Here is a 16,987-nt window from a genome sequence, read left to right on the forward strand (position 1 = left end):
TGTATATCGTGTTGTAACTTGTGAGCAAAGCAACAAGGCAAATTCTTGTATGTATACATACTTGGCTAATAACATTTATTCAAGTCAATTCATAGCAACTGAAATTGCTGACTTTAATTGATAAACTGTTTATCAGGATGAGGGGAATTTTGAAGGATGAGAGGAGGGCTTCATTGAAACTTACCGAATAGTGAAAGGCCTGGACAGAGTGGATATGGAGAGGATGTTTCCATTATTTACGGAGTCCAGGACCAGAGGGCAGAATAAAAGGAAGTACCGTTAGGAAGGAGATGAGGAGGAATTTCCTTAGTCAGACGGTGGTGAATCTTTGGAATTCATTGCCACAGACGGCCGTGGAGGCCAAGTCATTGGGTATTTTTAAAGTGGAGATTGACAGATTCTTGATTAGTACGGGTGTCAGAGGTTATGGGGAGAAGGCAGGAGAATGGGGTTGAGAGGGAGAGACAGATCAGCCATGATTGAACGGCGGAGTAGACTTGATGGGGCAAATGGTCTAATTCTGCTCCTGGAACTGATGCACATAAACAGACACAAAGTACGCTGTTATATGCTTGAAATTATGACTTTATTTATTGTTTTAACAGCAACAATTATCTTTGTGATGGACAATCGATCGGTGGTGGAAGTTCCCAGTTGTTTGTCGAGCGCAATCTGCAACAGAAAGATCATCTTAGATTTCTCACAACTAGGAAGGATGTCTACACATCACATCAAAAACTATATCTAAAGTACGTCTTTATTTTTAAAGTTTCTAGTTTAGTTTAGTTTATTATTGTCACGTGTACCGAGGTGCAGTGAAAAGTTTTTTTTGTGTGCGTGCTATCCTGTCAGCGGAAAGACTACACATGATTACAGTCGAGCCGCCTACAGTGTACAGATACAGGATGGAGGGGTTAACGTTCAGTGCGAGGTAATGTCCAGTAAAGTCCGATCAGAGATAGTCCAAAGTGTGATGGGGCTACACAGCAGGGAGACACCCCGTTCAGTGCAGACCTGACCCTCACTCATTTTCCCCAACATTCCCATCAGTTCTCCCCAGATTCCAACCCTCACCTACACACGAGGAGCAATTTACAGAGGGCCTGTCAACCTACAAACCCTGCGCGACTTTGGGATGTGGGAGGAAACCGGAGCTCCTGGAGAAAAACCCACGTGGTCATGGGGAGAATGTGCAAACTCCGTCACCCAGAGAGTTGTGAATCTGTGGAATTCCCTGCCACAGAAGGCAGTGGAGGCCAGTTCACTGGATGTTTTCGAGAGAGAGTTGGATATAACTCTTAGAGCTAATGGAATCAAGGGATGTGGGAGAAAGCAGGAATGCGGTGCTGATTTTGGATGATCAGTCATGATCATATAGAATGGCGGTGCTGGCTCGAAGGGTTCTAACTCCACACACAGACAGCTCCGGTAGTCAGGATTGAACCCTTGTCTCTGGGGCTGTGAGGCAGCGGCTCTACCCGCTGCACGGCTACATTTTCTGAAGTGGTCGCCTGTTTTCTGGCCTGTTGGTTCCCTTGCCCATCCCCACCACCGCACTCTTCACTCCAGGCTGCCCATTATCAGGGGACAACTCCATGAAGCCGGGGACCCAGAGAGGAGGTGACATGGTGGCGTAGTGGAAGACACACCGCTTACATATCTTACAGCGCCAAAGACCTGGGTTCCATCCTGACCTTGGGTGCTGTCTGTACAGAGTTTGTACCTTCTCCCCGTGACCACGTGGGTTTTCTCCGGGTGCTCCGGTTTCCTCCCACATTCCAAAAACATACAGGTTTGTCGGTTAAATGGCTTCTGTAAATTGTAAATTGTCCCTAGTGTGTAGGATAGTGCTAGTGTACAGGGTGATAGCTGGTTGGCATGGTCTTGGTGGGCTGAAGGGCCTGTTTTTGCGCTGTTTCTCTAAAGACTAGAGGTGACTCTGCTGGGTGAAAATACTATGACCAATGAATGTTTAGGATGGCCAGTCACATACTACTCTTGTGTTTCTTACCCCATGAGCATTTCAGTGTGGAAGGACAAGTAGGGTCAGTATAGACTTGTTGGGCTGAAGGGCTGGTTCTGAGCTGTATGACTCGATGCCCAGTATAGAGTGTGAGGTCGGCAAGCACTCACCTTCTGCCATTAAGGCCAGTTGCAACATTTACAGGATAAATCGAAGACTAATCCAGTGGCACAGCTCTGCAGGTAGGTCCGACCATTGGCGCACTGGTAGAACTTGTTCTTGTCCTTGGGATCGGGGAAGGTACCGTTCGCTTTGCCCTTACAGAAGCCACTGCCTCCACCGCCACTGCCTCCACCACCGCTGCTGCCACCGCCTCCACCACCACTAGGAGCATCAGTAGGTGGGACCGCCGGCTTCAATGTGGTCTTGGATGGGACGCAAGCTGCAAAGAAACACAGTTCATTATAAGTTCATAAGCTCTCCTCAATTCATAGGAGAATTAGGCCATTTAGCCCATTGGGTTTACTCCACTATTCAATCATGGCTGATCTATCCCTCCCTCTCAACCCCATTCTCCTGCCTTCTCCCCATAAACCCTGATACCAGAACTAATCAAGAATCTGTCAATCTCTGCCTTAGAAATACCCGTTGACTTGGCCTCCACATACATCTTAGTTCATGTAGAAACAAGGAACTGTGGATGCAGGTCTACAAAGTGTGAATATCCCAGTCAATGGGATTATGCCACTGAACCCCCCCTCTCACCAACTCCTGAGCGGTCCTGACCTCCCATCTACCCCAGATGCTGGTCTATAAAAAGAGACACAATGTGCTGGAGTAACTCAGTTGCTTGTTCCCTATACCCACCACCCTCTGTGTGGGAAAACGTAGCTATCATACCTAGTCCCACCACTATCTGCCTCCACCACCACCCCTGGTAGCGTGTTCCAGGCACCCACCACCCTCTGTGTGAAGGACTTGTCCCGCACATCTCCATTACCTCCAGAGATACCAAGGCCAGAGTGCAGACTGTTGATGAGGGGGTAGGGTCCCTGGTGACAGAAGGCACCAGAGAAGTCATCCAGAGCCAGATCCCAGACCATAGCTCCTCCAAAGTTGTTCTTCTTCAGCCACTCAACCTGGAAGACACACAGTTCACAACTTTACACCAGCACCCCTCAGTCAATAATGGCGTCTACAATGCGCTGTAGAAAGCTTTCTATCGGGATTCATCACAGCACGGTTTGGGAATGGCTCCATCCAAAACCAGCAAGAAATCGCAGCAAGTTGCTGACGCAGCCCAGACCATCAGGTAAACCAATCTCCCTTCCATTGACTCCATCTACACCTCACGCTGCCTCAGCAAGGCCACCCGCATAATCGAGGACCAGTCTTGCCCAAGCACCAGAGAAATAAAAACAGAAATTCCACGTTTCCTCGATGTGAATCATTTCATGAGGGCAGCACGGTGGTGCAGCGGGTAGAGCTGCTTTGCTGCCTCACAGCGCCAGTGACCCGGTTTCGATCCTGACTACAGGTGCTGTCTGTATGGAGTTTAGACGTTCTCCATGCGACCTGCGTGGGTTTTCTCCGGGTGCTCAGGTTTCCTCCCACACTCCAAAGACATACAGGTTTGTAGATTAATTGTCTTCGGTAAAATTCCTGGTGTGTGCAGTATAGTGCCAGTATGTGGGGATCGCTGGTCGGCGCGGACTCGGTGGGCCGAAGAGCCTGTTTCCAGCTGTACCTCTAAACTATACTAAACTAAAGGTTACTTCCTGCCTTGCTCACACCAATGGAAACATATAAAATCCCTAGAGAACAAATGTCAGACCCAAATCAAAAATGTCCATGTTTAAAGCACATTCTAAAGAGCATATCATCAATTTTAACGGCGACTTAAACTTGTTTGAACTGCATAACGAAGCATCACTTAACATCCAAGGGAAGGCACAGATCTAAGGCAAACGTGACTTCTTTTATAAAATTGAAATAATAATTTTGTTCATAAGTGATAGGAGCAGAATTAGGCCATTCGGCCCATCAAGTCTACTCCGCCATTCAATCATGGCTAATCTATCTCTCCCTCCTAACCCCATTCTCCTGCCTTCTCCCCATAACCCCTGACAACCGAACACCATGAATTTATGGTGAGCTGGAAATTTTATGCAGAATGTTAACGACAAAAGATTCTAAGGATTTTGAAGGATTATTCTGGAGCTCACTGTTGGAAACTCTGCAGTAGATATTGAGATAAACGAGACCACGATGGTTCACGCGGAAAGGGTGGAACTTCGATGGTCAGATGTACCTTGTCTCCGAAGCTCTTGACGTTGTCATAGCCGACCCATATTCCCTTCTTGAAGGCGTACGGGGTGTCTTGTGGGGCGTTCCATTCGCTGGTGGCACCGTTCAGGAACCCGCAGATCTGTCCAGAGACGGAGATGTTAGGGACCAATCTTGTCGAGGTGGAAAAAAATCATGAGAGGAACAGATCAGGTAAAGACAAACGCAGAGTCGGCGAATCGAGAACCAGAGGACATAAGATGAGGGAGAAAGATTTAATAGGAATGGTGCTGGCTTGAAGGGCCGAATGGCCTACTCCTGCACCTATTGTCTATTGAACCTGAGGGGTAACCATTTGACACCGAGGGTGGTGGGTGGAGATAGTGACAAAGGCTGGAGGGGAACAGGAGACAAAATAGTGTCAGATACTGAGAGGAGAGGGAACAGAAAGATGTAGAGAGATGTGCAAAGAGAGGAGGAAAGAGGTGAGAGAGATATATGTTAAGAGAAGGGAGAAAGACATGAAAGTGAAAGATAGAAAGAGGAGAGGAGAGAAAGATATATAAAGAGCGATATGTCCAGAAAGTGGAGGAGAGAGATATAAAGCCGGAGGGAGGGATGTGGAGAGAAGGAGATAGTGGGGAGGGCAAAGAGGAAGGGGAGGATAGAAGGGAAATGGGGATCTCTTGAGAGGAGGGGAACGGAGAACGTGGGTGTGCGATGTTTCGGGTGGAGATCCTTCCTCAGGTTCCAGCACCTTGTGTCCATCTATGTTGTGTGTGGTTATTCAGTATTGGATTGGAAGATAACATTGAGTAAAGAGCCATGCGGTTGGATTGGTCGGTAGGTACAGTACCTCATAGTAGGCCAGGAAGCCGGCTGTGCGGGTGTATGTGCCGGCTGGACCAGCGCCTCCTGCTGGGGCACCCACGGCCGTGCTGGACGAGGTCAGTCTGAATGTGTGTCCGTAGGTGGGGAAGCCCACATTCAACTTCTCCACTGGAGCCCCTTTGCCCTTCCAGTAGTTCATGGCGTATTCCTGCAGGGCCACAGTTGGCATCAAAGGACTTTAGGCTCATGTTTACGTTTAGGTTTATTATTGTCACGTGTACCGAGGCACAGTGAAAAGTCTCCAAACAAATCAGATAATACCGTACATAAATACAATCAAATCAAACTCGGGTACAATAGGTAGAACAAAGGGGAAGATACAGAGTGAAGAATATAGTTCTCAGCATCGTAGCGCATCAGTTCCAGAGACAAAGTCCAATGTCCGCAATGGGGTAGAGGTGAATCGGACAGTACCCTAGCGTATGGAAGGACCATTCAGAAGCCTGATAGCAGAGGGGAAGAAGCTGTTCCTGAGTCTGGTGGTGCGCGCTTTCAAGCTTCTGTACCTTCTGTTAGACAGGACCAGGGTGAAGGAGAAATGACTGGGGTGGGACAAGTCTTTGTTCTGTTGGCTGCTTTTCTGAGGAAGCGTGAAATGTAGATGGAGTTAATGGTGGGGAGTGTGGTCTGTGTGATGCACTGGGCTCCATCCACAACTCTCTGCAATTTCTTGTGGTCTTGGGCTCAGAGCTGTTCCCAAACCTAGTTGTGATGCAACTCCACAGTCTGCTCTCCATGGTGTATGGAACACTTATATGGACTTGACAATATGGGTTTATTAATTCGAGAGAGGAATTGAAAAGGTTGAGCAGGATTTATTTTTCTTGAGCACTTACCACATTGAAGTAGAGGTTGGTGGAATCCTGGTTATTAGGCAGGGGATAGAGGGGGCTGTTCTCTCCAGTAACGTGGCTCCAGGGACCATAGAAATCGTAGGTCATCACGTTGAAGAAGTCAATTACCCTGCAAGAGAGGAGACGGGTCACCCTGATACTCCATGCATCAAATTAACATCAGAATGCAGAACAGTACAACACAGGAACAGGCCCTTCTGCCCACAATGTCCGTGCCAAACATGACGGCAAGATAAACTCATCTCCTCTGTCTACACGTGATCCATATCCCTCCATTCCTTGTATATCTACAAGCCACTTAAACACCACTATCGCATCTGCCTCCACCACCACCCCTGGCAGCACGTTCCAGGCACCCACCACTATCTCTGTAAAAAAAAACCATGCACATCTCCTTTAAACTTGAACATGATGCCAAGTCCATCACTTATCTACCTGCACATCACCAACATCCCTCCATGCCTGGCATGATCATGTGCCTAACTAAAGGTCTTTTAAATGCCACTAAGATATCTGTTTCAACCACCACCTCAGCAGGTTCTGACTGTCTACCCTATCTATGCCTCTAATGATTTTATAAATTTCTATCAAGTCTCTCCTCAACCTCTGACGTTCCAGAGGAAACAATGCAAGTTTGTCGAACCTCTCCCTGTAGCTAATCCCCTCTAATCCAGGCAGCGCTCTGGTAACTCTCCTCTGAACCGTCTCTAAAGCCTCCACATGCTTCCTGTAATGGAGACGACCAGACCTGCACGCAATGCTCTAAATGCCTCCTGGCTAAAGACCTACAGAGCTGCAAGTTGGCTTCCTGACTCTCACACTCAATGCCCCGACTGATGAAGGCATTGAATGCTGTAGGGTTGTGGATGGATCTCAATCACCGTGCTGGAAGCTCCCACCATTGAAATTGTGGAGCCATGAAAAACTAGTTCAAATACGACGTCAAACTCGCTAAACGCCCACAGGAAAAGTTGGGTTTCTTTGCATGTGGAAGGACACTCACTTGCTGAGCTGAGGAACCTCGTAGCCAGTATCGATGTTGTTCTTCCCACCAGCAACGGAAGCCGAGAGCAGCAGTCGTGGCTTTCCTGTGCTTTTCCCTTCGGCCTCAAAGGCAGCCATCAGCTCCTGTGGGTCAGAGAGATCGAGGGCTCCTTTAGCAAGAGGTCAAGTCTAGTCTTAGGAAGGGTCCTGACCAGAAACATCGCCTATCCTTTTTCCTCAGAGATGCTGCCTGACCCGCTGAGTCACTCCAACACTTTGTGTCAATTTCAATTTTAGTTTAGTTTAGTCTAGAGTAACTCAGCGGGTCAGGCAGCATCTGTGGAGAACATGGATAGGTGACGTTTCACAGAGTGCTGGAGTAACTCAGCGGGTTAGGGAGCATCTCTGGAGATAAAGGATAGGTTTGGCCTGCGTTTGGCCCATTTATTTTAACGAAACTCATAGTGAGATGTACTTGACCGAACCTGAACCAGGATAGTGTAGAGATGCTTGTCAACGGGAGGACTTCCTCGAGATCCAGGATATTCCCAGTCGATGTCCAGACCGTCAAAGCCGTATCCTCTCAGGAAGGCGATGACTGACTTGATGAAGATTTGCCGAGTTCCTGATGAGGCGACCATCGCGGTGAATCTGCAGGAGGGGTGGATGTGGGGAGAGGAGTAGAAATGAAATGTGCCGGAGACACAAGGAACGGCCGCTGTACTCAGTGACGCAGTGAATCTGCTGTTATATCCTATCATGTACAGATTCACCCTCGCCTTCATTAAATGTTCAAGTGGTTAAAAAATTACTCCTTTCTCCTGCTATTCATCCGACGTTTCATGTGAAATTATTATATCTGAAAATGACGTTCAGTTTAGTTTAGTTTAGAGATACAGCGCAGAAACATGCCCTTCGGCCCCCCCAGTCTTCACCGACCAGTGATCCCTGCACACTAACACTATCCTACACACACAAGGGACAATTTACATCAATAACAAGCCAATTAACCTACAAATTTGTACGTCTATGGAGTGAAGAGAAAAACAAAGATCTCTGAGAAAATCCAGGTCACAGGGACAACGTACAAACTCCGTACAGACAGCGCCCGTAGTCAGGATCGAACCTGGGTCTCTGGTGCTGTAAGCGCAGTAAGGCAGCAACTCTACCGCTGTGCCACACACTATTGAAAGGATTCTTTCTGGAAATTATGTTCTTTTACTGTTTGGCAAGCAATATCCTGCATTGTTCAAATTGCAAACTGCTCTGTTTAATAATACTCCTGAAACAGTTCACTGTAAAATAATCCCCTCAATATTTATCTCTGTGTATATCATTACGAGACACACCCACTGTTCACGTCAGACACATCGAACTGCAGGTGCTGGTTTACTAAAAGAAATCACACAAAGCGCTGGAGTAAATCAGCGGGTCAGGCAGCATCTCTGGAGAACATGGATAGGTGACGATTCTGGTCAAGCCCCTTCTTCAGGCTGAGTTACTGAGGAGTTACTCCAGCACTTTGTGTCTTTCAATATTCATTCCATATCACAGTCAATTTAAAAATAACTTTTTTTAATCTAATGCTAACGTAAAAAGTTTCCATCTTACTTCTGGGTGCCAAAGTTCCAGCCTCCAACGGACAGCAGAGTCTTGAGGTTTGCATTCCTTAAAAAATGGACAAAATGTGGTTTTAGAATGATGTTTAGAACAACAAAACATTTTTCAGAACCTCTCATAAACTTCTGGATCTTCTGTTTTTTTCGTCCCTTTGGTGTTACATTTAGTTGAGGGGATTTGCCTCAGTCTGGATCTCAAGGGGGTCACAGAAAATGAGGTGCAAGTTCATGCAACAAGGCTTCATAAGCAATGGGCCAGTCTCACTATGTGGGCTGAAGGGCCTATTTCCTCAATGATTCTGGTGGCCTGTCCAATAGCTTTCTCCTGAATATCCCCCTAAACCAAGTCACCTTTCAGACAGGGGAGGTGGATGAGATGAGAAAACCTTCAACAAATGGATGTGTAACAGGGTCATGTCAAAGACCCCGCTGACCATCGATCACCCATTCACACCAGTACTATTTCATCCCACTTTCTCATCCACTCCCTATGCACTTGGGGCAAATTGTAGAGGCCAATTAACCTGGAAACCCTTTGGAATGTGGGTGAAAACCGGTAATCCAGAGAAAACCCTCACGGTCATATGGCGAACGTGCAAACTCCACACAAACAGTGCCTGTGGCGTCACGAGGCAGTGGCTCTACCCGCTGCGCCACTGTGCCGCCCGGTACTTACAACAGATGGAATCTTGCCACATACTCTTCCAAACGATAATAAACTAAACTAAACTAAATTAACTGTGGAATATGGATTTGGAGAATATCCAATATAGTGACTGGTTAGCACACAACAAAAACTTTTCACTGTACCTCAGTACAGGTGACAATGAACTAAACTGGACAATGTAAACATCGCATACAATGCCCGGCATTTGAGAAACAAGATTAGTATTTATTCAGCGACTGTACTTGTTCTTCAGGCTGTTGACCTCCCCGTAGAGTTTTGGGTCGTTCCATTCGTAGGTGGCGATCTCATTGCTCTTCATTCCAGCGAAGGCGTAGATGATGTGCGTGCAGAGGCAAGGGTCCACGCTCTGGACATTGTATTTACCCTCTCCTGGTCTGTACTGCGCCCAGTTGGTGAAGTAACACACCAGCCTGTAGGCAGAGCCTGGGCAAGGGAGAGACAGGGTGGTCAGGACAATGCCTCTGTGGCACTCACACAAAGCAAAGAAAAGCAAGGCTGCAATTGCACAAAGACTCACCCAGTTGCAGGCAGGCCAGTAAGACCACCGCTGGAACAGAAAACAGAGAGCAGCGTGTTAGGATTATGACAAACCGTAATAAGTCAGGGGTTACGGCTGAACAATGGTCTGCGTGGACTCCGTTGGCCGAATGGCCTTGTTTCCATACTGTATCTCTAAACTAAACTTTTCCTATCCCATGTACCTGTCCAAATTTCTTTTAAATGTTATTATACTTGCCTCATCTACCTCCTCTGGCAGATCGTTCCATATACTCACCTCCCTCTGGGCAACAGATTAGAGTCATAGTCATAGTCACACAGCGCAGAAACAGGCCCTTTGGCCCAATTTGTCCATGCTGACCATCTAAGCTTGTGCCAGTTGTCCCTGGATTCACCTTTAATTCTTTGCCCTCTCACCTTCAGTGTCAATGCCCTGTAGTTTTAGACTCCCCTTCCCTGGAGAAAGGCAGAGACCATCCTTCATATCTCTGCCCCTCGTGACCTTCTAAACGTCTTAAGAAGTCAAACCTCAACCTCCATCACTCAGGGGGCTCCACTCCATTGCTAGTGTTGGGACTGAGGACTTGGCAAACCAGCACACACTGGGAGCAGAAGGTGGGGACACAGGAAAGTAGGAACATCATCTCGACAGAGTTCCAGCAACCTTCAACTGAAGATGGACACAGAGTGCTGGAGTAACTCAGCGGGTCAGGCAGCATCTGTGGAGAACATGGATAGGAGACGTTTCACAGAGTGCTGGAGTAACTCAGCGGGTCAGGCAGCATCTCCGGAGATAAAGGTTGGATAGAGTCGAGATCTTCAGACACCTTTATAATAAAACTTGAGAAACAATTTAACCTGTTCTCATCATTTAATGTCTAAACCTGATTCTTTCAAAAAATATTCCAATATCAAAAGGAATGAAACAGCAAAAGGTTCTTACCTGTTCCAAGAAGTAGCTTTGCCATCTTGTTACTGTTGCTGACTAGACCTGAGCTGCCTCTTTTATACAATGAGTTTATCACGAACAATAATCCAATCTGCTTGTCGTTCCCTTTATCGGAAAGAAAGGGCAATCACGATGATCCTCCTGCTATTTACAAAGGGAAAATAATAGTTCTTATCTTGACTTCAATATTTTCTCTTCAATAATACCTCGTCCCCTGTTCAATGTCATTCAGATTGTTCACCTTCATTTTCACCTCAATTTTGTTCCTGAGCCTGGTATGGAAAAAACATAGGAAATAGGTGCAGGAGTAGGCCATTCAGTGAATTGGCCTCCACTGCCTTCTGTGGCAGAGAATTCCACAGATTCACAACTCTCTGGGTGAAAAAGATTCTCCTCATCACTGTCCTAAATGGCCTACCCCTTATTCTACTCTCTCCTTCACCTATTTAGTTTTGAGATACAGCATGGAAACAGGCCCCATCGGCCTGCCAGGACCACGGCAACCAGCGATCATCCATTCACAGTAGATCGATGTTTTCCCATTTTCTCATCCACTCCCTACTCAGTAGGGGGCAATTTACAGAGGGTCATTTGGCCTACAAACCCGCACGTCTTTAGGATATGGGAGGAAAATGGAGTACCTGGAGAAAACCCATGCAGTTACAGAAAAAATGTGCAAACTCCATACAGACAGCTCCCGAGGTCAGGATTGAACCCAGGTCTCTGGCGCTGTTAGGCAGCGGTTCTACCAGTTCACCACCGAGTTGCTATTCTCTTACAGCTTTCCTTCTCCACCTGCCCCCCTTACAATCAGTCTGACCCGACCCGAAACGACACCTATCCCTTTGCTCCAGAGATGCTGCCTGACCCACTGAGTTACTCTAGTACTCTGTGAAACGTCACCTATCCATGTCCTCCAGAGATGCTGCCTAACCCGCTGAGTTACTCCAGCACTCTGAAATATCACCTATCCATGTTCTCCACAGATGCTGCCTGACCTGCTGAGTTACTCCAGCACTTTGTGACTTTTAAAATAATTAAATCCAGCATTAGTTTTCCATTTCCATGTTGCCCATTGAACATATTTGAGTCAGTGTCCCTACACTGAGTTGATATCACCGTCTATCTGCTCCTCTCTCTCCTCCCCATCACCAGCACGTGAGACCAATCTCTCTCCCACCAATTCCCCTCTCTCTGTTCATAAGTTCTAGGAGCAGAATTAGGCCATTCGGCCCATCAAGTCTACTCCACCATTCAATCATGGCTGATCTATCTCTCTCTCCCAACCCCATTCTCCTGCCTTCTCCCCATAACCCCTGACACCCGGACTAATCAAGAACCTGTCAAACTGCACTTTAAAAATACCCAATGACTGCCTCCACAGCTGTCTGTGGCAAAGAATTCCACAGATTCACCACCCTCTGACCAAAGAAATTCCTCCTCATCTTCTTTCTAAAGCTACGTCCTTTTATTCTATGGCTGTGCCCTCTGGTCCTAGACTCTCCCACTAGTGGAAACATACTCCCCACATCCATTCCATATCCAAGCCTTTTACTATTCGGTAAGTTTCAATGAGGTCTCCCCTCATCCTTCTAAACTCAAGCGAGAACAGACCCAGTGCCTTCAAATGCTCATCATACATTAACCATGATCCATATCCCTCCACTCCATGTGCCTGTCTAATCGCCACTATTGTATGTGCCTCCACCACCACCCCTGGCAGCATTCTTCAGGCACCCACCACCCTCTGTGGAAAAGAAATCTACCCCACACATCTCCTTTAAACTTGCCCCCCTCATTTTAAAGCTATGCACTTAATATAAAATTCTTAAGGGATTGGACAGGCTAGGTGCTGAAAAAAAATTCCCAATGTTGGGGGGAGTCCAGAACCAGGGGTCACAGTTTATGAATAAGGGGTTGGCCATTTAGGACTGAGATGAGTTTGCACATTTTCCCTGTGACTGCATGAGCTTTCTCCAGGTGCTCTGGTTTCCTCCCACATCCCAAAGACGTGCTGGTTTGTAGGCCAATTGGCCCTCTGTAAATTGCCCCTAGTGCGTAGGGAGTGGATGAGAAACTGGAAAAACCGATCCACTGTGAACGGGTGATCGCTGGTCGGCGTGGACACGATGGCCCGAAGGGCCTGTTTCCATGCTGTATCTCTAAACCAAGTTAGTGAAGGAGAGGGTAGAATAAGGGGTCGGCCATTTAGCACTGAGATGAGGAAAACGTTTTTCACCCAGAGAGTTGTGAATCTGTGGAATTCTCTGCCACAGAAGGCAGTGGAGGCCAGTTCACTGGATGTTTTCAAGAAAGAGTTAGATAGACCTCTTAGGGCTAATGGAATCAAGGGATAATGGGGAGAAAGCAGGAACGGGGTACTGATTTTAGATGATCAGCCATGATCATATTGAATGGCGGTGCTGGCTCGAAGGGCTGAATGGCCTACTGTACCTATTTTCTGTGGAGGGTTTTTCTCTGGTACGTGCAGAAAAGTTGTTTTGTTCTTATCGTTTCAGCAAACGAGTAAATGGAATAAATTGGCACATGTTTGTCAAGAATAAAGGAAAGACCTTGGGGCTGAGTTGATAGAAGCGAGTAATCTGGTGAAAGAATCACATGCCCACTTTTGCGTAAGCTGCAAGATATCCTTTGCAAATAATGACATGACGACACAAACCCAACTTCTCACTGTATCTTGGTACATGTAACAATAATAACGTGCACCACCAATAACAACTTAAGGTTGAGGCTACAGCAAGATAGCACACCAACGACTCTACTTCCTTAGAAGGCTTAGGAAGTTTGGCATCTCCCCTACAACTACAGATGCATCACAAAAAGCATTTTATCGCGATGCATCACAGCAAGGTTTGGGAACAGTTCCATCTAAGACCGCGAGAAATTGCAGCAAATTGTGGACGCAGCCCAGACCGTCACACAAACCAACCTCCCTTCCATTGACTCCATTTATACCTCACGCTGCCTCAGCAAGGCCAGCAGCATCATCAAGGACCAGTCTCACTCTGGCCACTCCCTCGTCTCCCCTCTCTCATCAGGCAAAAGGTACAGGTGTGAAAACGCACACCTCCAGATTCAGGGACAGTTTCTTCCCAGCTGTTATCAGGCAACTGAATCATCCTATCACAACTAGAGAGCAGTGCTGTACTAGTATCGACCTCATTGGTGACCCTCGGACTATCCTTGATCGGACTTGGCTGGCTTTACCTTGCACTAAACGTTATTCCCTTATCATGTATCTGTACACTGTAAACGGCCCAATTGTAATCATGTATTGTCTTTCCACTTTCTGGTTAGCACGCAACAAAAGCTTTTCACTGTACCTCGGTACACGTGACAATAAACTAAACTGAACTTAACTCCTTTGACTGTTGACCATAATGGGTGAACCATGGAGATAACTAAACATCACCAACTTCCTTGGTTTTAAGCTTTAATGCTCATTTGGCCTCATCCAAGAGATATCTTTGGCAGAAACAAGGAAGTGAAGATACTGGTTAATACACAAAAGGACACAAACTGCTAGAGTAACTCAGCAGATCAGGCAGCATCTGTGGAGAACATGGATAGGTGACGTTTCACAGAGTGCTGGAGTAACTCAGCGGGTGCAGCAGCATCTATGGAGCTAAGGAAATAGGCAAAGTTTCCTATTTCCAGAAGGGTTTCGGCCCGAAACGTTGCCTATTTCCTTCGCTCCATAGATGCTGCTGCACCATAACTCAGCGGGTCAGGCAGCATCTGTGGAGAACATGGATAGGTGACGTTTCACAGAGTGCTGGAGTAACTCAGTGGGTCAGGCAGCATCTGTGGAGAACATGGATAGGTGACGTTTCACAGAGTGCTGGAGTAACTCAGCGGGTCAGGCAGCATCTGTGGAGAACATGGATAGTGACGTTTCGGGTCGGGATCTTTCTTCAGACTGACTGTAGGGGGAGGAGAAAGCTAGAAGAGGGGAGAGGCAGAACAAAGAGTGGCAGGTAATAGATGGACACAGGCAAGGAAGGTTTTTGATAGGCAGATGTTTGGAACAAAGGCCAGAGATAAAAGCAGAAGGTGTGCTACAGGACGAGGAGTTGCAATTGTGAAGCTAGAGGGGGGAAAGTGACAGGAGGGGAGGGGAGGGAATGGAGTGGAGAATTAGGTGGGAGTCCTGGTGGGGCACAAGGAGGAGGGGGACAGGGGGGTAGAAAAGGGAGGGTATGGGGGAGAAGGGAGGGCGGGTTTGGAATTGTGGCCTACTTACCTGGGAAAAGATGGATCAGCTTTGGAGTGGTACACAGCAACGGTTCACCAGACACAACACGGGAGATGCTGGAATCCTGAGCAAAATGCAAAGTGTTGGAGGAACTCAGTGGGTCAGGCAGCATCTGTGGAGGGAAATGGACAGGCGACCATTTGGATGGGGACCCTTCTTCAAACTGATGAAGAAGGGTCCTGACCATTCCCTCCACAGATGCTGCCTGACCCGCTGAGTTCTCCCAGCACTTTGTTTCACGTTCAACAAACTGAGATACTTGATACCGTGAGGAATATAGTGTTACAATAGGACGGTAGGGTTCAGCGGTAGAGTTGCTGCCTCGCAGTGCTTGCAGCGCCGGAGACCTGGGTTCGATCCCGACTACGGGCGCTGTCTTTACGGAGTTTGTACATTCTCCTCGTGACTGGCGTGGGATTTCTCCAAGATCTTCGGTTTCCTCCCACACTCCAAGGACGTGCAGGTTTGTAAGTTATTTGGCTTGGTAAATGTAAAAATTGTCCCTAGTGTGTGTAGGATAGCGTTAATATGCGGGGATTGCTGGTTGGTGTGGACTCAGTGGGTCTGTTTCCGCGCTGTACCTCTAAACTAAACTAAACTAAACTGCAGAGAAACTGCAGGTAAAAAAATGTTCAAGGGTTACAATGAGGTAGATAGGAAGATCGGGAATTCATCCCTAATATATGAGAGGTATGTTCCAGTGCCTGGTTCAGAGGGAAAGAGCTGTTCTTGGACCTGGTAGTACATGCTTGCCTTTGTGTCTTCTGCAGATCTCACGATCTTTTGTAATCACCAACCAGCGATCGCGCCGTATACTAACACTATCCCACACACTAGGGACAATTTTACCAAAAACAATTACCATGCAAAGCAACAATCACCCATATACTTGTTCTATCCCACACACTAGGGACAATTTACAGAAGCTAATTAACCTACAAACCTGCACGTCTTTGGAGTGTGGGTGGAAACCGGAGCACCCAGAGAAACCCCATGTGGTCATGGGGAGAATGTACCAACTCCGTATGGACAGCACCTGTAGTCAGGATCGAACCCTTGTCTCTGGCGCTGTGAGGCAGCAACTCTACCACTGCGCCACTGTGCCACCCACTGTGTGTTGGTACATGCTCTTTTTTGTATCTTCTGCAGATCAAGTCTCACAACGACAACTGGGGGATTTAAATCCTGTTAAATAAGTCAATCTACAATTATAAGAGAAGTCCACTTCAGTCAGCACGATCATGAAAATCGAGATCATTCGGCGGAGGTGCCTTGTACCCCCCTTACCTGGTCTACAGGTGTCTCCAGTTGCACCAACGTCGGTCTCTTGTCCAGTCGGGACAACTATGGGTGGACGGCTGTTGTTGGCGATGTCCGCCGTCTCCACAAAGACTCCACCGATGTCCAGCTGGAGATCAGGAGGAAGCAGAGGGAGCCTGGAGGGAGGTGCCCAATGTCGGGTGAACAGAGAGCGAGAGTCTGAGCCTTGGTCAGATGGACGAGGGTTTTGTAAAGATTGGGGATGCGGCAATGACCAAGCGTGAGGAACAAGCCTCAGCTGACTGTGTGTGTCACCCTAACCACATCCTGCAGCAACATCCAGATGTTCAACCAGAACAGTCACATCGCAACCACATTGCAACACAGTTGGTTTGGTTTGGGTTAGTTTAGTTTATTGTCACGTGTACCGAGGTACAGTGAAAAGCTTTTGTTGCGTGCTATCCTTCAGCGGAAGGACTATACAGGATTACAATCCAGCCATCCAGTGTACAAATACAGGATAAAGGGAAAAACAGGCGCTTCAGCCCATCGAGTCCGCGCCTACCAACAATCACCCGGACACTGCTCAGGACAATTTATCAAAGCCAATTAATCTACAAATCTGTACGTCTTTGGAGTGTGGGAGGAAACCGGAGCACCCGGAGAAAACCCACCCGGGTTACACAGAGAGAACGTACAAACTCCATGCAGACAGCACC

General features: G+C 47.4%; 1 protein-coding gene across 2 annotated transcripts; it reads right to left on the reverse strand.

The window, feature by feature from the left end:
- Nucleotides 1–569: 569 nt before the first annotated feature.
- LOC116987050 (acidic mammalian chitinase-like) lies at nt 570–16,595 on the reverse strand. Of its 2 annotated transcripts, XM_033042945.1 has the most exons (14): nt 16,296–16,595; nt 14,997–15,120; nt 10,727–10,876; nt 9,803–9,832; nt 9,507–9,708; nt 8,590–8,646; nt 7,464–7,629; nt 6,998–7,122; nt 5,977–6,103; nt 5,106–5,288; nt 4,275–4,391; nt 2,964–3,102; nt 2,134–2,405; nt 570–672 (listed from the first exon to the last, which is right to left on the reverse strand). In XM_033042945.1, exons 3-13 carry the CDS (start codon nt 10,749–10,751, stop codon nt 2,143–2,145), a joined length of 1,434 nt encoding a protein of 477 aa, XP_032898836.1. In that variant the 5' UTR covers nt 10,752–10,876; nt 14,997–15,120; nt 16,296–16,595; the 3' UTR covers nt 570–672; nt 2,134–2,142. The 2 variants fall into 2 exon arrangements, with proteins under 2 accessions (XP_032898836.1, XP_032898835.1); XM_033042944.1 differs by lacking the exon at nt 14,997–15,120 and having other exon boundaries at nt 16,296–16,592.
- Nucleotides 16,596–16,987: the final 392 nt, after the last annotated feature.

Source organism: Amblyraja radiata, chromosome 24 (assembly GCF_010909765.2).
Source record: "Amblyraja radiata isolate CabotCenter1 chromosome 24, sAmbRad1.1.pri, whole genome shotgun sequence".
NCBI classification, from domain to species: Eukaryota; Metazoa; Chordata; class Chondrichthyes; order Rajiformes; family Rajidae; genus Amblyraja; species Amblyraja radiata.

Coding starts and splice junctions, on each gene's coding strand:
- LOC116987050 (XM_033042945.1), bottom strand. CDS start 10,751: ATGGCAAAGCTACTTCTTGGAACAG. Junction 9,709..9,802: donor ACTGGCCTGCCTGCAACTGG/GTGAGTCTTTGT, acceptor TCCCTTGCCCAG/GCTCTGCCTACAGGCTGGTG. Junction 3,103..4,274: donor TCAAGAGCTTCGGAGACAAG/GTACATCTGACC, acceptor TGTGTCTTCCAG/GTTGAGTGGCTGAAGAAGAA.